Source organism: Enhydra lutris, unplaced genomic scaffold, assembly GCF_002288905.1.
Source record: "Enhydra lutris kenyoni isolate GAN:26980312 unplaced genomic scaffold, ASM228890v2 scaffoldscaffold2, whole genome shotgun sequence".
NCBI classification, from domain to species: domain Eukaryota; kingdom Metazoa; phylum Chordata; class Mammalia; order Carnivora; family Mustelidae; genus Enhydra; species Enhydra lutris.
The window spans coordinates 47,792,096-47,815,632 of NW_019154086.1; the positions used below are offsets into that span (position 1 = coordinate 47,792,096).

At 37.8% G+C, this 23,537-nt stretch overlaps 1 protein-coding gene across 1 annotated transcript in view; it reads right to left on the reverse strand.

Moving 5' to 3' along the window:
• The window catches only part of LOC111149041 (general transcription factor IIE subunit 1), a 40,032-nt gene that overhangs the window by 14,903 nt on the left and 1,592 nt on the right, over positions 1 to 23,537 (reverse strand). Inside the window, exons 2-3 of the mRNA XM_022505937.1 lie at positions 19,616 to 20,082; positions 4,058 to 4,259 (exon numbers count right to left, since the gene is read on the reverse strand). Of these exons, the coding sequence (XP_022361645.1) occupies positions 4,058 to 4,259; positions 19,616 to 20,063 (650 nt within the window). The 5' untranslated portion in view covers positions 20,064 to 20,082. The remainder of the gene's footprint in view (positions 1 to 4,057; positions 4,260 to 19,615; positions 20,083 to 23,537) is intronic.

Genomic DNA, 23,537 nt, shown 5'->3' on the forward strand with positions numbered 1-23,537 from the left:
GTGAAGTGTGTAAACCTGGCGATCCACAGACCTGTACCCCTGGGGATAAAAATATATGTTTATAAAAAATAAAATTTAATAAAAAAAAAAACAAACAAAGAGGCAACCCACAGGATCGGATAAGATATTCGCAAATGACACTACAGACAAACAGCTAATATCCAAGATCCATAAAGAACTTCTCAAACTCAACACCCAAAAAACATATAATCATGTCAAAAAATGGGCAGAAGACACAGACACTTCACCAAAGTGTGTATCTTCACCAAAGAAGATAGACAAATGGCTAACAACACATGAAAAGATGTTCATCATCATTAGCCACCAGGGAAAGTCAAATCAAAACCACACTGAGATACCACCTTACACAAATGGCAAAAATTAACAGGAGAAGAAACAACAAGCGTTGGAGAGGTTGTGGAGAAAGGGGAACCCTCTTACACTGTTGGTGGGAATGCAAGTTGGTGTAGCCCCTTTGGAAAACACTGTGGAGATTCCTCAAAAAATTAAAAATAGAGCTACCCTATGTTCCTGCAATTGCACTACCGGATATTTACCCCAACGATACAGATGTAGTGAAAAGAAGGGCCATCTGTACCCCAATGTTCATAGCAGCAATGGCCACAATCGCCAAACTGTGGAAAGAGCCAAGGTGCCCTTCAACAGACGAATAAAGAAGATATGGTCCATATATACAATGGACTATTACACAGCCATCAGAAAGGATGAATACCCAACTTTGTATCAACATGGACGGGACTGGAGGAGATTATGCTGAGTGAAATAAGTTAAGCAGAGAAAGTCAATTATCATATGGTTTCACTTACATGTGGCGCATAAGGAATAACATGGAGGACATTAGGAGAAGGAAAGGAAAAGTGAACTGGGGGAAATTAGAGGGGGAGACAAAGCATGAGAGACTGTGGACTCTCAGAAATAAACTGAGGGCTTGGGAGGGAAGTGGGGTGGGAGATGGGTGAGCCTGGTTGTGGCTATGAAGGAGGGCACGTTTTGCATGGAGCACTGGGTGTGGTGCATAAACAATGAATCTTGGAACTGAAAAAATAAAAAAATAAAATTAAAAATAAATAAGTAAAAATAAATAAAAGGTACTTTTAACTATGGACAGTTGAGTGTACAGATTTTATTTCGACCTTTACAACAGTTACAGACAAATCTAATAGCAAATGTGACACTAAAGATAATCAAGATGAGAGACAGGTAGATTCACTCCTTCTGCATATTTAAATTTCTTCTATGGAAAGAATGTACACATTCTACTTAAAGATGATAAAAGTGACAATTCAGTTTTGAATTTTTTTACATTATTTAAGAAATTTTAGAAATTTTAAGACCTATAACTCACTCAGGGGTGAGGGAGGAATATTTCAAAACTAAAATTTTAAAGATCTTTAAGGTGAGTGTTAGGTAAGAGATGACAAAAAAGGAGAGATTGCTGACAAAAAAAACTCTATTTAAGAGAGAGAGACTTTTTAAACATCACCAATGGGTTGACTTGCTGAAAGGCTGGAACTGTCCATCAGCTCTTGAGTTAAGACTACAGAGTTCTGCAGAGGCAGCCTCTGGTTTCTAATCTAGGGATAAACTAGAATTTAATTGGTTACAGATCAGTAACCCAAGTAACAATGAAGCCACTTGTTTCTTTTTTTAATCAATTAATTACTATCATCTCTGAGCTCTCATGCCATCCTATTTGATGTTTCTCTTCTTATACCGGGAGCAAGACAGCTATAATACAACTGTTATGCTCCGAAGCAGATCCTACAGTGCAGAAAGGCTAAATCAATACCATTTCCAGGATGTCATATCCAAGCAGTGGAGCTTGTCAAATGCTTGGTGAGGCCATCTCAGCCAAGGTAACACCTTCTAACCCAGTTCCAATAGTCCTTCTCCTGACCACGTGAAAGCAACTGGACTTACTTCTGGCTGGCAGCTCCAGCTACTCCATTCTAGCTCTCTTGCCTGCCTCCATTTCTGCCTTTCTTCCCTAGTGACCAACCTATCAGCCTTTCCTGATCAGTCTGTTTCCTCTGTTTCCTGATTCTTCTTAATCCCTGGAGTAACCATCATTCTTAATGAGAAACCAGGTGACTAGATACAGAGCTACTATCATGCCTCCAGCATTGCTGTACCACCAAGACTTGTCTCTGGCGTGGAGTGAGGGATATTTTTATAAATACAGATCCTTGAATGGGAGATGAACTGTGTAAGGAGGAGAATATTAGAGATGGGATGTCAGTGGTGTGCTGAATGAATGCTACTGTAATGGGAAGCATCTTTATAAACAGAAAAATCACTATATTTAGAGGAAGAAACACAAGAATGATTCACAGATACTATTACATTGTGTAGAAAACAATCAGAGAATGTTGAAGCATATTTCAACATGAAATGACCCACAGGCTTGGAAAATTATATGTTTTTGTAAAATCAATTTCCTCATAGGCTTCTATGTCAGGGTTATGGTATTACTTAAGCCAACAGAAAGAGATATAAAAAATACTTCTTGATAAGAAACCAAATGACCAGTACAAAAATTAGAAGGTATCTGTGATGTGAATGATATTAGTTGCCTACCAATTGTGGTTTCTTTCTTTCTTTGCTTATTGATCTTATTCAAATACCAATGGCTATTTGCTCCAAAGGACTCAGGGATCTTCTCCAGCCCTAAGAGGTAAACCCTCACTAATCTAAGCAGCAACCATGTGATCTCATTTCCTTTGCCAGATGCTGGTTCAGAAATAAACATATGCAGCAATTCTGGCTGGTGAGACAATGGGGGATAGAGTAGGATGAAGGTTGTCCTCTGGGAAAGCCTTCTTCAATCTTAAAAGAGGACAACAGGAAGAAGCAGTTCCCTTTTCTACATTTGGACATTTTCTTCTACTTGCAGAAAAAAAGACATAGCCATCAGAGGCTAGCCCCTCTTGTGGTCCCAAGAGGAAAACCAATAGCTGAGTTCATCAGAGCATAAACATGGAACAAATTTAGATCCTTGAGTATGTAACTGAGCTGTGAAATTACTTCTGAACTATACTACCTCAGCATTTCTGGTGATAGCAGGCAGGTTTTTCTTACTGTTTAAGCCACCTCTGGTTTGGTTTTCTGTTATCACAGATAAAGGCATCCTAACTAATCCATGACACTAGGCTAGAAAATTCTTAACAACTTATATAGACATAAAACTTTCTATACAATTGGATGGTTTTTAACCATCCAAAAGAAACTCAAGTTGCTCAGGACTGACCAGAATTGGCTTGTCTATAATATCGGTACCACAGCATATACAATACTGAGAGTGCTCCTGAAAACCATACAGTTACAACACTGGGTTCTATGGAAAGGTATAAACTATAAGCCTCCATGTGGCACCAGAAAAGGGGCAGAGTAGAACACTCCCTAACCCAATTCACATTTATGTTTTCCAAAAAAGAATATAAACAACTTTCTATGGCACACCAAAAGCAAGGTTACCTTTGTAATTCAAACTTTAAAGCACACTAATAAAAACAGGGAGCCACAGTAAAAAGTATTAACCCATATGTAATACCTACTATACTTTACTTTCAAAGAAGTTGCACTGAAAACTAAGACAAGAAATGTACAGTTAAAGCTTCAAAGTAAAGAAAAAAAAGAGAGAGAGAGAGAGCACACAAATGCTTTATTCCTCAAAGAACTTCGTCCTTCAGGACGTGGCTAGGAAAATTCAAATATCCCCAAGAGGCACTTCCAGTTTAGGACTAGCTAACAATTGGCTGATTTGCAGCGGGTCCAAGCAGACTGAGTTCTTAAATAGTCAAACTTGACTATTTAAAGATTTTTGCCCAAGGCCCACACCATTCTGCTTTCAGTACAAACAAATTTCATCACAGGCACAAGTTAATAAGACAAATGTGGTAAAACTGAGAAACTCTGTAACATCCACTTTTAATGTCGTGGGTATCTTATTTACTCACTACTGCTCTCAAAAGTACTGGGAGTTAAAACAAGGGCCAGCTTAAAAGTGTTCTTGGTGAGAGCACAGGTCAACACTAACCTTTGTTTCAAAGCTGGTATTTCTGTGGGTTCTGGCTCAAGTATCTCATAGGCCAAGTTCACATCCTCTGTTTCCCGAAGCAAAGCATAAATGGGCTCAATTTGTTCATTAAATCTTGCCAAAAGTGTGCGTGCATCTTTTTTGGGCATTGCTGATTCATCTTCTTCTACCTCTGTATGGCAAAAAGTACAGCGGAAAGTTCCTACAGAGGAAACAAAAGTCTCAGGTCAGGCAAGAGAAATTCTCAAGACTAGTTTTTAACCAAAGAGTTGTATCTCTATCCTCCTCTAACATGTTATTATTGAAACTTTCAAATGCAGAAAAGTTCAAAGAATTTTACAGTGAACATCAATGTGCCCGCCAATGAGATTCTACAATCAATATTTATCACACACCTGGCCACCTATCACTTTTAATGCATTTCAAGGTAATTTCACTTCTACCTGCAGCACAGCAAAGTTTTTCATCATATTTCTAACATATTTATACTTAAATATACTTAAAACCAAATTTTTTACAACTTGCCACTGAAACCTGTACCCTTCTCCAACTGCCTTGCTTTTTGCACATTACAAATTGGGGCCTGCATTATAAGGAAAGCCAAACAATACCTAGAACCAAGTCCCTAGGCATCCCGTACATTGTCACAAGGCTGTTTTTTCAAACTTATTAACCATTTATACCTAAACATACTTAACCAATCCATTTCCAAAGTTAAAGTTCAAGAAGTCTTTATTGTTCTTACTTTTATATCCCTCACACTCAACTCGTAACTAAATTGTAGTAATTCCTTAGAAACATCTGAGATTTTTCACATCTACTGTTCTTTCACTAATCCAGGCCACCATTACTTAGCCTGAAACAGCTGCCTAAATCTGATCTTTGAACCCCTAGGTTCTCCCTCTCCAATTCCAGTTTCCTATGCCACCACTTTTGTCCTCTCATCCCCCCACTCCTAAGTCTGTCTGGTAGCTGAATTTATTTTTTTCTTTAAGATTTTATTTATTCATTTGACAGAGAGAGAGCAAGAGAGCACACACAGCAGGAAGAGTAGCAGGCAGAGGGAGAGGGAGAAGTAAGCTTCCTGCTGAACAGGGAGCTCAACATGGGGCTCGATCCCAGGACCCTGGGATCACGACCTGAGCCAAAGGCAGATGCTTAACCAACTGAGCCACCCAGGCACCTCTGGTGGCTGAATTTCTTAAGTCAACAACATTAAATCTAAATTTCTCATCCTAATACTCTATAATTTGGCCCAAAAACATCATAACCCAACCACAGTCCTTTACCTGTCAAGTAAATTCAAATACTTGAAAGATAATATCCTAGATATTATATTTATTTTATTTGTATAGTGCTTTCTGTTTATAAAATACTTACATGTATACTTTTTGATCCTTATACCAAACCTATAAAGCGACATCAGAACTGAGGCTCTAAGGAGTTTTGTGACTGGTCCAAAGTCACAGAGCCAATAAAAGAAGTTATAGCAGCTATTGTGTATTTTGTACTTACTAAGTTATCACCAACCCTCGGAGGTTGGTATAAATACAGAGGTCCTAAGGGGATAAGTAAATTGCTTAAGATGATATAACTACTAATTGTTGGTAGGGAGGAGTCAAACCCAAACTCACACTCTTAAACATTACTTAATAGTCCATACCAGTAGCCCCACTTGGATTTCCAGTTTGGTTCCTAATGCCAGAGCTATGCACCTTTCATTTCTAACCCAATCTACCTGAGGGATTAAAAAAAAATAATCTACGTACTTAGTGCCTGGCCCACATTAAGCATGCAAACATTTAACTTTAAAAAGCTCTATATGTGATTGATACATATGGATTGAGACATGCTCTAAACCCCTCTTTTCCTGGTAAGGAGTAAACAGACTAGGCATCTCTAACTCAAAGTAACACTAGATCCTATTGATACATTTCAAGTAGTGTAAGTTTCACTGCCACTTCTCACATAAATAGCCAATATCGTGCAAATTCTTTGCTCATATACCCTGTCTAAAATACTCTTCATTCATCTTCCTGCTGCTAAAATGGTACCTGACCTTTTATATCTATTCCAAATAAGTGAGAAAGAGAGAAAAGCAGCCCCTTACAGTAAGGAGGTGGCCCAGCACTCATAACTAGGCTGTAGTGTTTTCCTGTCAGACAGAATCTCACAGGTTACCAACATCAGCTGAAGTCTTCTGTGTCCATGATGGAAGTGAGGCAAAACCAAGCCTGTCTGAGTCTGAGTCTGACAGAGTACAAGCAAAACAAGGTCTCTGTGTAATCACACAAAATAATCCCACTGCCATGAGTGACTGTCGCTTCTTTACCAATTACAGTCCTAGTCTCACCCTGTCCTCATCCGCTAGATAAGATTTATTAAGACACCCAAATCCTAGAATTATCCCCATTCCTGACAGTACCCAATACAAAGCAAACCACCACCATTTCCCTGAATTCTCTCCAAATTACCTATCAAAGCCCAAATTCTCTAAGTCTGTAAAGCATGTTCTTCCCAAGAAACTCCATGGTACTCCATGTGGCTTCCTTTGCTGCAGAAAGCATCAATAAACCCAACTTTGTTTACCTGTGGGTACAAAGTACCTAATGGTCTTTAACTACTGGACATCAACATAAAGACTCTAGCTTAACCAACTGGACAAGGATATTATTTACCAAAATAGAGAAAGAACAAGTTCTTTTTGCTTTGCAGAGAAAAGATGAAAAGTTGCTTTAGATATCTGAATCCATATTGCCCACTGGCCATCAAAATGGCTATGTTAGAAGCCAATTCTTATCACCACTTAGAGTTCAAGAATGGGATTTAGACAGAAATTCTGATGGAGAATCAACAACACAGAGGTAACTAAAGCTAAAAAGTAAGTCAGAGTATCTAAAAAGGTAAGAAGAGTGAATAGCATAAGCAATCAAGATATAAACCCAAAAAAGAGGAAGCCTTGAGATAAAAGGTATAACCAGAAGGATAGGATGTCTCAAGGAGGAAATGGGATGGTGTTAATTTTCAAGGTCAACAAGAACTGAAAACCAGCTTTTACATTTAGTAACAAAGGATAATTAGAAAACTTGGCTAGAGAGGTTTTAGTTGGTATGCTCTCTTATTCTCTAACTATTCCAGGCTGCCTCAGCCTCTTCTCTTCAACAAAAACATAAAGAATATAATCCAGACAAAAGTGAAAAAATAAATCATATGAAGTCTAAATCAGAGTTCAAATACCTGCTGAATTTAAAAAAAAAAAAAAAAACCACACTGATGTGGGATTAGGTTCACTATTGAAAGACGGATGGGCACTTTCAGAGACCATCAATGAAAACTAGAGAATAATGCAGAAAAGTTATCTAATTCAGTAGTTTTCAAAATTATTTTTAAAGTAAAAAAAATCCCCTTCCTCAAATGAAATACCTAACAGATAAACATAAAAGCAAATGTTCTCTTGAGGCACACAGAAAGACAGCTCAGACAAACGGTAAGACTATAATCCTCTGAACATAACGTCTTCAAAGCATTACAGCCCAGCCTCCTCAATGTCTTGCACCACACAGAGACTTTGCTGCAGAGCCTTTGTACTTACTGTTCACTCTGCTCAGAATGTTTTTCCCTTCAGACAGTCAAATGGCTAGTCTCCTAACTTACTTCAGTTCCTCACTCAAACGTCACCTCAGTTAGGCTTCCTTAGCCAACAATATCTAAAATTTCAGCATTGTTGTCTTCCCTTTATCCCCCTTAACATTTGTCACCATCCAACATATTATTTCATTTATCTAATTTATCAGGTTACCTATCATTAAAATTGTCATGTTACAACCAAAAAAAAAAATCTTCTCAAATATCCCATTTCTCTTTTGAAGACAGCATACATTCCAAACTTCAGCTAAGTAAACAAATCAACATGCTTGTCAGTGTAGTTCCTCCATATAAAATAGCAATGCTTTTATTTTGGAAAAAGAGAGAGAAAAAAGGAGATTACAGTTAACATCATCATTTGACAGAAGGAAATCTCAGAATAACAGTCCTTTAACTTGACTCAATCTGATTTTGCGGAAAATAAAAAAATGGGAAAAGAGAAGATAGTATGTAGTCATAAGGAATTCTAGCCTAATCCCAGTAAGCTTCCAGAGACCCAGGTTTACTTTAGATTTAAGATTTAACAAGTTATTTACAGCAAGGCCTATTTTGCCGTTCTGAGAAGAGTAGCTTTTATATTACTGTCAAGAACTGTGCAAGATCTGAGATTTTTATCCTACTTGTAAGTTAACAAATTATCCTTGCAGTTTCATGGATGCTAGAGAAAGACATAAGACTCCTAGGTCAAAAATAAAGAACTTTATTACTCATGGCAATAGCAGTAGCCAGTGTCCGCTTTTGTGCCAGTTCTCTGAGCCCCAGTTCCCACTGAGTGATGCAAAGAGGGATGGGTGACAACTGTACATGCAGTGAGTTACGTTACAGGGGACCCTGAAGTTAAGGAACCCAACTTTCTTATAAAGAGCACAAACATGCCTATCTTTGCTCTAGAAGGTAATGTCTTTACGACACTAGACATTAAGAAAACGTGCTCTGGAGGGAAACTCTATTTTTATTATACTGAACAATAAGCAAACTTGCCCTTTGCTCTAGAGAGAATATATCTTCTGAGGCTAAATAAACATCCATGAAAAAGAATAGTCCAGAAAAAAGGCAGTCACTACCTCTGCTTGCAAGACATTCATAACATGTGACAAATCATGATGTACTGTCTCCCAACAATCATCACGTCTGGGTAACATTATAAAAGGAAAAGACAGCCTGACATCTTAAGTTCTATGTTTATCACAAAAACACAAATTATAAATAAGAACCATCCTGTCAAAAGCCAGGTCTGATATCCAAGAAGAAAAAGAAGAAATTCTACATTTTACAGAAAAAGACTTAAGATGACCTTAATAAACCAGAGCATTTTTTTTAAAGTTTCAGTGAACACTAAAAAATGAAAATCAGTTTGGGGTGCCTGGGTGGCTCAATTAGGCATCTGACTCTTGATTTTGGCTCAGGTTATGATCTCAGGGTTGTGAGATCAAGCCCAGTATTGGGCTCTGTGCTGGGTGCGGCGCCTGCTTAGGATTCTCCCTTCCTCTCTGGGGGAAAAAAAAAAAAAAGGTTTAAAAAATGCAAATAACCTTTCTCAAAATGAGAGGTGGCACTGGAGGGGGGGGGCTTGGCACACACTATGTACTAAGTTCCCTTCTACTGAGTAGGTGGTGGTAGAACACACAAAGACACAAAATCTATCAGCAAGAAGCTTAAAGCTTAGTAGAGATGAAAGGTATCTAGAGACTAATGTGAGATCAGTCCAAAAATAAAGTACATTAAGTGTTCGGGAGTTCAAAGAAGGAATACGACTTCTAGCTGAAAGCAATTGTTGTAGAGTTCAAGGAAAGGGAGAGGAGAATAGGACATTCTAGACCATCATAAGGAAAGTAGTTGAAAATAATGCTTAACTGCAGTTTTGGTGTAGTAGGAATAGAGTTATCAAAAAGAATCATAGTTAACAGGATAAACTAGGGTGGTCACGGTGAGTCTTCAATGCCAAGCCTCATTTTGATTTTGATTTTTGAGTAAAAGAAAAGTGATTGAAGGATTCTGGGAAAGAACATGAGGCCATCAAAACTACCATTTGTAATTATTGATCTACCTCAGTGGATTGAGATAGTCTTCCAACAAGCCAGTTCTTCACTGAGTGTAAACATAAAAATTACTAGTGGAATTTTTAAATAATACGCAGGCTCCCCTCCAGAGATGCTAATTCAATAGGTCTAGAGTGGGGCTCAGGAATGTAAATTTTGAAAATTCCGCAAGGAATTTTAACAAATACTTCTGGTGGAGAGCTGCTGTTAAATAATCGATATGATAAATATCCCAACTTTTCTTGTAACTGGACCACTCTGTACTATGTAGTGTGCATTGATTATACTATTTAAGTATGAGAGAAGAAACAAGTTGAAACTCAGAGGTCTATGACATCTTTCATTTCAAGATTAAGAAGGCAAAAACCAGAAACAGTGAACAGTGACCGAGCCACCCAGAGGGGAACATGCAAATTAGATGTAAGAATGTGGCAGCAGGGAGAAAATGAGTCTACAAAGACAGACAAAGCAGGACAAATGATGGGATTAGGAGAAAAAAAGAGTCCAAAGATAACACATTTGTTTGATCATCTACACTCAGAAACCACAAAAGAACTAAGAAAGCTATTCACAAATATTCCCATGTGCTCTTCACAGCCAAGTCTGTACCAACTGTATTATCCAAATCTAACATACGAGGGAATAAAACTCAGAGTTTTAGGTTTACCAGGTCATAACTTAAAAACAAAAATCAATAAGTTTGGATGCAAATATGAATCTTCCTGACTCAAAAACTAAAAGCACTTCACTACCCTGAGTTACACATTCTTTCCCCAACCTACATCCCTGCCAGCTACAATTTAGCAAACTTACCCCATGTATATACATAGGTTCTAATTTCTTAAAATATAAAACAGGAGAGGATTTGTAACAAGCATTAAGTCCCTATTACACGCCCAGCATTTATTCAGCTGAGTCTTAATGCATCAGGTTCACCAGAAGATCAAAATACATCCAGTTGTAGATAACTAACAGGTATTGAAAGTAGGGAGAAAAAAGATCTTTTACAAAGAGATATTTCAAACTATATTTTAGGGTTGTCCTTTCAATAGTATATGAATGCCCCAACTCTATGACTTGGGACTCTTCTAATGAAGGGAAGTTATCACTCCAAAATGAGAAAAGAAATGGAGACCTAATTGTTGGCATGAGAGTGGGGAGGAGGAAAGAGGAGGGGAAAGAAGTAGTTTATACAATTTTAACTTTCTCCCAAAATTAAAAAAAAATGTAAAAACAAAAATGAAACTGAGGGCAGGGGGATGGAGTGGGGAGGGGAGAGAAGGGTTAGGAACAAAAGAATAAAAAAATAAGAAAAGTTCAACAAAATTCAAACGTTTTTCTTTTGCTTAACACAGAAGGAGAAAATTTATTATGCTGGCCAAAGTATTCCACTTCACTCTTTCTAACATGCTATTCATTTTAGCAAACATCACACTTATTTTAATTATCTGCATATTCAGTCAAGGAACAATAAATATAAATAAAACTAAAGTGAAAAAATGTTTATCTTCCTTACTTTGAAAAAAGGAAAATGTTTTGGAAGTTTATCATAATTGAGGAAAAGGGCGGAAGATATGAGTCAACTCCCTAAACAATTAGACATTATTTAAAATTATATTTTTTCGCTTTCCACTCCAGTACATGCAATGAATAGGTCATCAGCTAATGGCCAGAATTCACTGTCAAAGATTTGCAAAGAGTATTAATTGCAACTGGATTACTCAGTCATTTTCCTACCCTCCCCCCCCAAAAAAAAAAATCAAAACAGGCCCAATTGCGTTGATATGGCACAGGTGCTGTAGTACTGAAGCTAGAGCCATGCTGCAGCCCAAATCCTCAAGGCTAGCCCAGGAAACAGGGAAAGGCAAATGTCTGCTACCACACAGCCCTCACCCTAGTGTAAGGGCCTATTTAGCCAGAGTGATTTCACCTCGGTTGAACAGCCATTTTGTTGTTTATGCAGTAAAATTTAAACTGACCCTGCCCACCCCCCCCACCGAGGAACTTCCTTAGAAACAAGTCTGGGAAACCAGTAAAATATGGCCCACCAGCCCCTGATGAAAGAGCCCATATACCAGGACATGTCAGGTCAGGGAGAGATAACAGAGCCCAGATGCAAGGACAAGTCAGGCCAGGTGGAGACATCCAATCAGTAAAGCGCACATACTATCTCCCTGACTAACAAAGAATGCGGGCTGCCTTTTGGGCGCCAATTCTGACCAAGGTGATAGGCTAGTTCAAATAGCTACTATGGGGTAAACTGTAATTCAATTGGCCACCGGTGTGTGACCTAGCATGACTGTGCAGCTTTCTCTGTATGTTGCAATCTCACTGGCCACCTGTGTGTGGCCAGGCCCAACCACACGGCCTTTGCTCTATAAAAGTTAGTCTGTGAGGCTGGGAAGGGTCGCCCTCTCTGTAAGAGGTGGCCCCAGCTGGTTGGTTTGGTTCTCGATGCTTGTCGCGAAATAAAGCTCTGCTTTACTGTCACTTTGTATCAGTTTCGTCCTTTTGTCCATGGACCCTTCACTAGGTGCGATTGATGTCCTAAAATTTCCCACCTTCTATGTCTAACCCATCATCTTCTGAGCTGTTTTTGTAGAGCTCACATTCTAGTGGGAATTAGTCAAGATAAAAAAATAACACCAGGTGTTGATAAGTATAATAAAGAAAAAGAGGATAAAGGAAAAGAAGCACAATGGAAAGGGGTATGCTCTATGGCGCAAGAAACTTGGGGAAGGCCCCTCTGATAAAGCAAGTGAGAAGAGACTTAAAAGCTATAATGGAGTCAGATATTTGGCAAGAAGACAAGGCATGTAAATAAGCAAGTAAGTGAAGATATGCTTGGTGCAGGCAAGGCAAAAATAAATGGCCAGTACAATGGTTGTGGAGAGAACACGAGAGAGAGAGAGAGAGAGAGAGAGAGAGAGACTCCAAAAGGGGGGGGGGGGGGGGGCAGATAAAAGACCTTATAGGTTCTGTTAAAGACTTTGACTTTTTTGAATGATGGGAGAGGCCTCTGGAGGGTTTTGAACAGAAGAGTGAAAGAGCCTAATGTGCTTTTTAAGAAGGGTCACTGGCTACTGTGACAAACAGTCCATATGGACAGCAAGAGCGAAAGCATGGAGGCTAGTTAAGAGAACAATGCAAAATCTAAGCAAGAGATAATGGCTAAAATAACTTATCTAGACAATCCTGTGAAAAACTGAACAAACTCCTCTCACTCAAAAACTTCCAGGAAAAACAAAATAAAACAAAAGGCAATTGATAGTTCCATGTTAAAACCAAGTAACTAGGACTAGAACTCTGAGGATTTTAATGAGATAAAGAGGAAACTATAAAACTTCAAGACATATCACTAACATATGGGATTAATTTTACCATACTGTATAAATCCAACCACCACATATACCTTAGGAAGCATATTTGGACATTGTTTCCCTTCTCAATGAATATTTCATGTGTTACATATACATGGGGAAAGGGAGTGAACTGGAATCTTTGGAAAATAAAACTGACAAAAAATTGTAAATATTATTCTCCATTATGCCACAAAGTGTTTCTGAAGATGGCCTAATTAAATAGAGCATACTTCCTACATAAATACTACTACAACCAAGAGTTTCGATTCCTAACCAAGGCTTTCAAATTAACCCCAAATGACTAACATCATCTTCTAAAAGCAGTGATAAAACCCTAGCCTAAAATATCTACTATTTCCCAAAACAAAGGGTGCTCTGAAATTAGAGTTGAGAGAAACCATATATGGTATAGAACAGACTGAACTTATCATTTTACACATGCTAAAAAAAGACCTAGAATGATTACAGGATTCACCCAACGTGATAATTACTAACATAACCCAAGACTAAAAGTTAAGACTCTAGAATCCTAATACACCATCACTTTACTGTCATAGCTACTGCTTAAAGAAACAAAACAAGGGGCGCCTGGGTGGCTCAGTGGGTTAAAGCCTCTGCCTTCAGCTCAGGTCATGATCCCAGGGTCCTGGGATCGAGCCCCGCATCGGGCTCTCTGCTGAGCGGGGAGCCTGCTTCCCCCTCTCTCTCTCTCTGCCTACTTGTGATCTCTGTCTGTCAAATAAATAAATAAAATCTTAAAAAAAAAAAAAGAAACAAAACTTCTGAAAATGACATGTCCACTGAATACAATGATTATGCAAAAGGACTCAATTGTAGTTAGGTACCCTAAAAAATCCCTGACAATACTATCAGAATTAATCAAAATTTAAATTTTAAAGCTGATATAGCAACAACATATTTAATGACAAATCACTTTGCTTTCTTAGACTTCAAAAGGGCTTGCGGGCAGTGAGGTGGGGTTGGAGAGGTAAGATAGAAGAACTGGAAGAATAACCACAAAACAATAGTTGTTAATACAATGAAAGGCAGTGAGAACGGGAACTAGGTTGAGTGGGAGAGCACAGAGTGGAAAAACTAGGTTTGCCATTTGAGTCCTTAATACATCTACCTTAATATATTAGTTATGTATTTTTAACAGAAAGAAAACAAATGTTAATTTGAATCCTCCAAAATCACTCAACTCTCTCTTAACTAATATTCAGAAGTCACACAGTCATTCTTAGGCTATTCTTTGAAAGCATCATCATGTTCTTTGTTATAACTTTTATAACTCAAAATATTCAGGGGCTTATATATTAAAAATGCTAGTCTCAAAAGTCACTTTTTATTCTAATTTCCAAACTATTTCATAAAGCAAATTTCTTCAGTTTAATTGGGCAAGGGGAAACGTATGGGAAAAGGAATTGTTATTATAAAATATCAACAGACACAATAAGAACATAGTAATATATTTCCTATAATTATTTCACTATAATAAAAAGTTATTTGAAAAACTATCTTATAACAATTCGCTGTAGAACATGTAAGACTGTAAAATATTCATCTGTTTGCATGGAAAAAAAAAAAGCAGCTTTTATGAATTTTTCAACTCAGAAGAGCTCAAATGTATTTGTGAATGACACACTCTAAAACTCAACTTAAATGAATTGGCTTCTGTCTTCCCTTAACTGGACACATCTGTATTTGGTATAATCATACAACATTCCCAGATTCTGGAACTCACTATAAAGGGGAAGAAATGTACTATGACTGGGAAGCAAAACAACAAACTGAAGTATACTACTAATGTAAAAATTAAAGCCTGCAATAAGTTCTCTAAATTAGGACTAAATTGAATCCATTTCAACATGCACTGAGCAGGCAAAAAAAAAAAACAAAAAACAAAACAAAACAAAAAAACCAAACCTGTGGCTTTGATATAACTATTTGAAAGACAATAATCAAAAGAATACTGTATGCCAGCATCAAACTAAAAAGCAACCTTTCACAAATTAGCTTCTATGTAATCAGCATCAAAATACAAAAAGGATTAAACACACACAAAAAAATTTATTTAAAAAAAAGTCCTCAAATCCTCAAGATTAAAGCAACAATATTTTTTAAAACATCAGACCTAAAGATTTTAGACAGGTAAAAGAGGGAAGGCACTTGTCCCTTACAATCTTTCCCTAACTTCTTTTTATTTTTATTTTCTAATTTATTCTAATAAGTACCTCCCCCCCCAAAAAAAAACATATCCACACCTCTGAGCTTTCTAGTATGATGTTCTCACGAATCCATCCTGGGCAAGATTCCAAATCAGCAAAATGAGCAAAATAATCCTAGAAAGATGTTTGTGTGTGTGGTTGTGTTGTTAGCATTTCAGGAATTGAAAATACTGCTTATGAGACATCTCCTAAGTAGAAAGAGATGAAGACATGAAAAAGGAGCGTGATATATGAATATAAATATTATTAACAAGTCTTTAAGAGTCTCACAAACACAGGACCCTAACAGTTTAAAAATATTAGGTTAAGGAAATTGAGGAATTTTCATGATATGGGGATCAAGAAACTGACCTTATAAACCAAAAAGCTTCACCTGCAGTCATAAGGCAAGAAAGGACTCCTATGATTTAACCCCAAATTTATATACGATATCCCAAGTAGATATGGAGTTCACATGAAATTTCCAAGTGACTCAGAACTAAGCAGTGGAAGAGTTAGAACATTGTGGCTCTTTTTAAGAGTTATTTATGGGGGCACCTGGGTGGCTCAGTTGATTTGGCGTCTGCCTTCAGCTTGGGTCATGATCCCAGAGTTCTGGGATCAAGCCCCACATCGGGTTGCCTGCTCAGTGGGGAGCCTGCTTCTCCCTCTCCGCCCCACTCATGCTCACACTCACTCTCTCTCTCAAATAAATAAATAAATAAATCTAAAAAAAAAAAGAAGAGTTATTTATGAGACACTTTTCTTTTGCAGTAAGTTATTAAAGACTTCTTTTATACTAATCCTAAAATCTGTCTCTAAGTCTTTTCCATGGAGCCAAATAAAACAAGCTGAATATTCTTAATATGCAATCGTAAACATCCTAGAAATCTATATAGCCCTAGCTTCATTACTTTGTAGGATCCTCCAAACCCTAGAGCAAAACACAGGTATGTGTAAGTGTACCCACCCAGACATCAGTTGATGAGTTAAACTAGATAAAATAATCTCTAAATCCCTAAGACCTTATTAAATACTTAGTTAAAAGACTTTTTTTTTAATTTAACTTATTTAAAAGTTTATTTAAAATGGGATTCTCAGGGACGCCTGGGTCCCTTGGTTAAGCTTGGTTAAGCATCTGCCTTCAGTTCAGGTCATGATCCCAGGGTCCTGGGATCAAGTCCCACATTAGACTCCCCGCTCTGTGGGGAGTCTGCTTCTTCCTCTCCTTCTGCCTGATGCTCCCCCTGCTTATGAGCTCTCTAATAAATAAATAAAATCTTTTAAAAAATAATAAAATAAAATGGGATTCTTGGGTCTCTAGGTAAATTCAGTAATGGGGCTCCCAAACTATTTCAAAATCAAACACCTAATAATTTATCTCCCCCACAGCCCTGGATGAAACTAAGTATCATATATGCCTTTAAAGAAATATAAAACTATATTCTTTCATCCACTATTCCCACTGCTGAGAATTCTTAAGGAAAAACTTAAGCAGGAACAAAATGCTATATACACAGAAGTGTTCAAAGCATCATTATCTATACCAACAAAAAATAGATAAAATCAAAGTGCCCAAAAAGGGTAGAAAGGAAAACTAAGGGGGAAAACACACACACACACACACACACACACACACACACACACACACACACACACCCTATTAAAACACATTTTGAACATTAGATAAAAGCAGGATAGTTTGGTATATTAAGGAACCAAGAGATCACAAACTATCTTTGGCTATGATTGTAATTACAGGTAATATGTAAAAGGACAATGGTTCTGTGGGTAATTTTTTTCTCTCTTCAAAATTTTCTCTGGCATTATGGCTGCATAATTTTTAAATGAAAAATGAAAAATATAGTTATTTCTATATCATCTAACCTTGACATCTAAAAAAGAATATGAACTTCCCTTCCTTTTGGGGAAGCATGTTACTGAATTTAACTTACAAGTGCCATTAACTAAATCACCCAACAGTTAAGACTACCAAAGTAGAAGAAATACTATGTCCACCTACATGGTCACAAAGCTTGCTAAATCTAAAACATGCATTTATGAACCACAAGATGCTATTTTGCTGATCTGAGACATTTTATGTCATGTGGTCTTTGTTTTGTTTACATAAAACTCCCATATTTCATTAAAACAGGTTTTGCTGACCACCAAATGTGTGGCGATTTAACCCCCTGCAATTCCCTGTGACACCAGCTGGGTATCCTAACGTCCGACTTAGTTATGACTACTTGGAGATAGCATCAGACTCCACAAGTTGAGGGCTTGGTCCCACAAGACTGCCCCACACCGCCCCTGCAACCAGTCACAAGTCCAGGTTATCATGGGTGCTTCTGACCAACAAGCTATAGATGGGAGGTTCCAAAGACCCTCTCCTTGGATTCAGCTGATTTGCTAAAGCAGCTCACAGAACTCAGGGATATACTCACTTATGTTTACCAGTTTAATAAAGGATATGATAAAGGATACAGATGAATATCCAAATGGAAGAGATGTGTAGGGCCAACTATTTAGGAAGGGGTGCAGAGCTTCCATATCCTCTCCAAGAGTACAGCTTCCCCTGAACCTCCACATGTTCACCAACCTGGAAGCTCCCTGAATCCTATACTATTGGGATTTTTATGGAAGCTTTCTCAAATAGGCATGATCACTCAACTCCACTTTCAGCCCTTCTCCCTTCTCAAGAGAATAGGAGGTGGGCTGAAAATTCTAAGCTTGGTCTTGGCATAGTCTTTGGGGTGACGAGCCTTCATCTAGGAGCCATCCAGGAACCCACCCAGAGTGACCTCATTAAAACAGAAGACACTCTTCTCACAAGGGTTTCAGAAGCCAGAGTCAAAGACCAAATATTAGAATAAAAGAGGTTATGAGTGCTCTTATCACTTAGGAAACTATAAGAGTTTTAGGGGCTCTGTGCAAGGAACTGGGGGTGGAGACCAATATGTTTTTCTATTATCTCACACATACCAACCATCAAACATTTGGAGAGAGTTCAACCCAAGAACAGCAATGGCAAAATCTAAATGGGAAGTATGGAAAGAATCCACAATCTTTAGGAAAAAAAAGAGATGGGGTAGGGAAAAGCTATAAACTGAAGTAGAAAAATCACTGGCTTCTGTCAATTAATGCTGATAAAACAATTCTTGCTGAACTCAGAATTTCCTGACCCTAGAATTTCTGGACACTCATCTAAGACTCAATACCTTTTGTCCAGTGGCAGAAAGCTGCCCATACGCTTAAGTTAAAAACTTTTTATCAGGTTGGGGCACCTGGGTGACTCCGTGGTTGGGCGGCTGCCTTCAGCTCAGGTCATGATCCCAGGGTCTGGGATTGAGCCCCACATGGGGCTCCTTGCTCAGCTGGGACCCTGCTTCTCTCTTTGCCTGCCACTCCCCCTGCTTGTGATTTCTCTCTCTCTCTCTGACAAAGAAACAAAATCTTAAAAAAAAAAAAACTTTTTATCAGGTTAACAGTAAAGTCTAGAAAGCTTTAAATCTAATTCCTGAATGCCCACTAATTACTAAGATAAACCACAGTTCAACCCAGTAATTGTTGGAAATGGAAATGGGAGATAGATGCCCATCAAATGCCCCCATCATTTCGTCAGAAATATCATCAATCTCCAATAACAACCAGGAAGGAGAATAGCTTTGTACAAGACTGGGCTTAGAATGAAAACTATAATTCTGTCGATTTAAAGACAGCATAAAGATTATAGCAGAAAAAGTTCCCTCCTTCTCCTCTGATACACATACCAAATGCGTTTTTCCCATCTTCTTTAAAATAGCAGGGGAGGGGACAGTAAGGGAACAGAGAGAAAAAGACCAAGATTTCTAAAGGGAATGTATAATCGAGGGATGGTGTCAAGGCATTAATAATGAAAACACAAAAACACCAGAAAGGACACAAAGACTGGGACCTAATATCACTGAATCAGCACATTCTCTCCTTAAGGGCAAAGTCCAAAGTGGTAGAGAAGTCAACCCTTCAGATCAGGCTGTGGCTGCAAATAAGGGGTGGGAATGGGAGCAGAGGTAGGAGGGTCATGGGTGGAAGGGTACACTCCTTTGTGAATGAGAAAGGCTGTGAAAAAGCTTCTAAAAGTAATATGGTGGTCAAACATTACAGTAAGACTAAGAATGACCATAGGTGGACTTATACTAATCCATTCACTTTTATAATTATTTACACGATTGGTTTAAAAATTAGATGAATCAATTTAAGAAAAAAAATACATATTTTATTTTTAAGTTACTTGAAAGATTCATAAATTGGAAAAAAACTCACCTGTCATGGGATCAAAGAGCTGATTAGCTTCTAAGTCTGTAAAAGTACTACTACAGACAGGACATTTGAAGGAAGCCCGGTTGGTGGAATCTCTCTCATCAGTTTCAATCCTCCGTCTCATGTGGTCCAATTTATATTTTACCACATTAACAAGAGTGCGATAATTAATAAAGTAGTAGTTATGGCGAGTGGTTTTCCCATCTGCAGCAGTCTCTACCCTCATTCTGCATTTGATGAACTTGTCTCCCTTTAAATTATTCAAAACTGATCGAAGTTGCTTCCGATCAAACTTGAGCAGCTCCAGCATATCCTCCTCTTTGACACAGGGGTTCCGGATCAAGATGTCCAAGGCCAAAGCATGCTCAATGCCATAAAACCCCCGGATCACATACTTGGCTAACCTCTTCAATGCTGCAGGAACCTCGGTGAGGACATCAGGATCTGCCATCTTTAGCAGCGAACTTCAACTTTAAATAAACCAAATTCAGAAAAAAAGAGATTAGTTAGGCATAAGGACATAGCAATCATTTCAAATCTAGAATAATCAACCCATTAGGTAGCTGGCAGCTACCACCCTTGAAATGCCACAAAGGTACTCAAAACATTGTTTTAAAAGACTCACAATGTCTAAGCTTTAAAACAGAGAATAAGACTTTTCTCTAGAGTACAAAGATTACACTTAAAAAGCTTGACATATTTCTTAAATGTTAATTTTTACGATCTACAGTGCTTGATTCTAAAAAGTAACTTACTACTTATAGCAATGATATATTGTATCAAGCCCACTTTATTTCAGAAAGAGGGGAAAAAAAGATAAATGAGGTCTCACTACCGTTAATGCTATAGATCTTCGGGAATGAGGTAAACCCCTGAGAAACTTAGCAGACAGCATATCCTTAAAGTGTCTTTATTTCTTGAGTAAAATTTTTCTAACAAATCTATTCAGGGTCTTTTACATAATCATGCTCTCACAATAAAATCACAAAAAGCCAATAAACACATAAGTAATCCCCGGATGAGTGTTTGGCAAAATTACTGTTATAAATCTGAAAGAAATTAACACTTAGAGCCAGATAGCTTTACCAACCTTGCAAAGTTAAACCTGATGACCAATTAAGTAAACAGTCCTTAAATTTAAAAAAAAAAAAAAAAAAAAAGCCCAAGATACCCTTAAGTACTGGATCCCTTCGTGCAGGACAAAGCAGAGGCTAACTGTACCCAATTCTCATGTCATGACCCAGAAGACTGTCTTCTACAAGTCCAAACTGGCATGGGCTAGACTCACGTGGCTGTTTAAAAAAAAAAGCCTATGCTTTGGAATTCAATTAGCCTGCATTTTAGCAGCTATATGATCCTGAACAAATCCCTTAAACAACTTTACATTTTACTCTGAGAAATAAGGATAATATCAATTACCTAAATGAGGCTACTGTGGTGAATAAATGAGAATATTAACCAATATGCTTATTAGAAGTACTTGTTGATAAGGATAGCTTCCATATTGATTTAGTATGTCTCATACTAGAAATGACTAGGCTACCTACACACGCTACATCTAGTGAAATTTCCCTACACTATAGAGAAATTCTTAACAGAGACATCCCACTGAACTGTTTCAGTGGAGAATTATATTCTGTTATTACCACTAGGTTCTATCGAAACTTTTATTTATAATCAGTGGTTATCAATGAAATCAGACTTAATAGCTTTTTTAGAATATTTTTAGATCCACCGTACTATACTATCAAGATATTCCTAAACAACCAATCTATTTTGGGGGAGAAATACAATGTCCTATGTGTAATAAAGAAAAAGGAAAGTCAATTATAATATTTCAGATTGTAAATAATCAAGCGTGGCTATATACAGGAGATAAAGCAGCACCTAGATCCTGAGGTCCTAGAACCTTCCTGTCATCCCAACACTTAAGGATGCTGAGCAACTACCTGGGTTCAGCACCGGAATAGCATCATAGCAACTGGGTACATTTTGTTCTTCTTTCCAATTTGACCTATACATTGTACTTGATCCCAGTTTTTTGTTTGCTTGTTTTACATGTCAACAGTTGGCAGAACACAACACATAACCTCTGAAATATCCAAAAGACCAAATATGGCACACAAACGTCAAAATAAATTACTTTTTCAGTATTATTTCCTACAGTTATATTGGCCTCCCTGGCCTCTCACCCCATACATTCCATTTTCTAGACCAGTGATTTTCAACCCCGGCTGTAAAGCAGAATCATCTGGGGAGCATTTAAAAATACCCATCCTGGGCCCCACTCCCAGAGATTCTGTTTCAGCTGGTCTGGGAGAGCCAGACTAGGCATCATGTTATTATTTTTTTTTTAAGATTTTATTTATTTATTTGACAGACAAGATCACAAGTAGGAGAGAGGCAGGCAGAGAGAGGAAGGGAAGCAGGCTCCCTACCAAGCAGAGCGCCCAATGTGGGGCTCGATCCCAGGACCCTGGGATTATGACCTGAGCCAAAGGCAGAGGCTTTAACTCACCAAGCCACCCAGGTGCCCCGGCATCATGTTATTTTAAAAGCTCTTTAGGTGACTCCAGTACACAGAAAAGTCTCTGACCACTGTTTCAGACAAATTTGGTGGGTCGCTATTACGTGTCCTGCCAATGCACATTATCATTTTGCCTGTTTCCTTTGCCTGAAACGCCTGAGGGGTCCCTAAAGATTTGAGCAAGGGAGTGTTATGAGGCACCCTGCAGGACAATAGTTCTGGGTTTTGAATCCCAGTTCCACCATTTCCTAGACTGTGACCCTGGAAAATTCTGTTTCCTCATATACAAAAGTGACTGACAGCACCTTCCTCATAGATTTGAAGTATGGATTAAATGAGATAATTCAGGTAAAGTGTTCTGCTTTCAGGGCTGGAATCATAAGAGTACCATTAAATACTGGCATTGATAATAAGACCCTCTATTAGGAAAGTGACTCTTAGAACAATAAGAGAAATGAACTGAAGTATTGAAGATGGAGGCACTGAAAGAAATATTAGGAGCCAAAGTAACCAAACCTAAACTAAGGAAGATAGGGCAGGATGAATGAAATTTATTATAGAAACAAAATTAAAAGAATCTGATAATAAGTTGAAAATGGAGTAACAGAGTAGGAAAATTTTAAGTAGTAATTCGGGTTTTTTTCTTTTTTTACAATATTTTTTATTGGTAAAATACAAATAATGTATAATTTATCAATTAACCATTTTTAAGTACACGGTTTAGTATTAAATATAATCATAATGCTGTACAATCACCACCACCCATCTCCATAACTCTTTTCATCCTGTAAAAGTGAAACACTACACCCATTAAACAATGACATATTTAATATTATTAAATAATAACATATAGCTATTTGCTTTGAGCCAGTGTAGCTAGGAAGAGAATACTGCTACTGTGAAAAATGGGCTAACACCCGAAAAAGGAAGAGGTTCGTAAGAAATGAGGCATTCACTTTTAGATGCTTGTGTGTCTGAGGAAATAGAAGGGAATAGTCCATAAGGATGTCCAGCAGGTAGCTGAACAAAATAAAGTGAAGCTCAAAGAAGGCAGCTGTTCAGCTTATCTCTAAATTCTAAAATCATCCTTCCTGACCATTTTGTTCTCTCCTCTGCAGACCTCTACTTCCCCACTTAAGATGAATCTCCTACTCAGTCTTTGGATTTGTTAAGTTACTTAAGTCAGAGGTCTCAAACTGACAGCCTCTGTCACATTGTTTGACCCAAAGAACATTTTGAAAATTTTCTGAATTAGTTGTCAACCCTGAAAAATTGTTAAATTTCACATAAATTTCCATTTTAAGCTTGAAAACTGGAAATATCTAAGGAAAAAAGTGAGACCGCGTTCCCACACGAAACAATAACCTGAAGCTGAAGAGAACAGTTGACAGTTTTAAA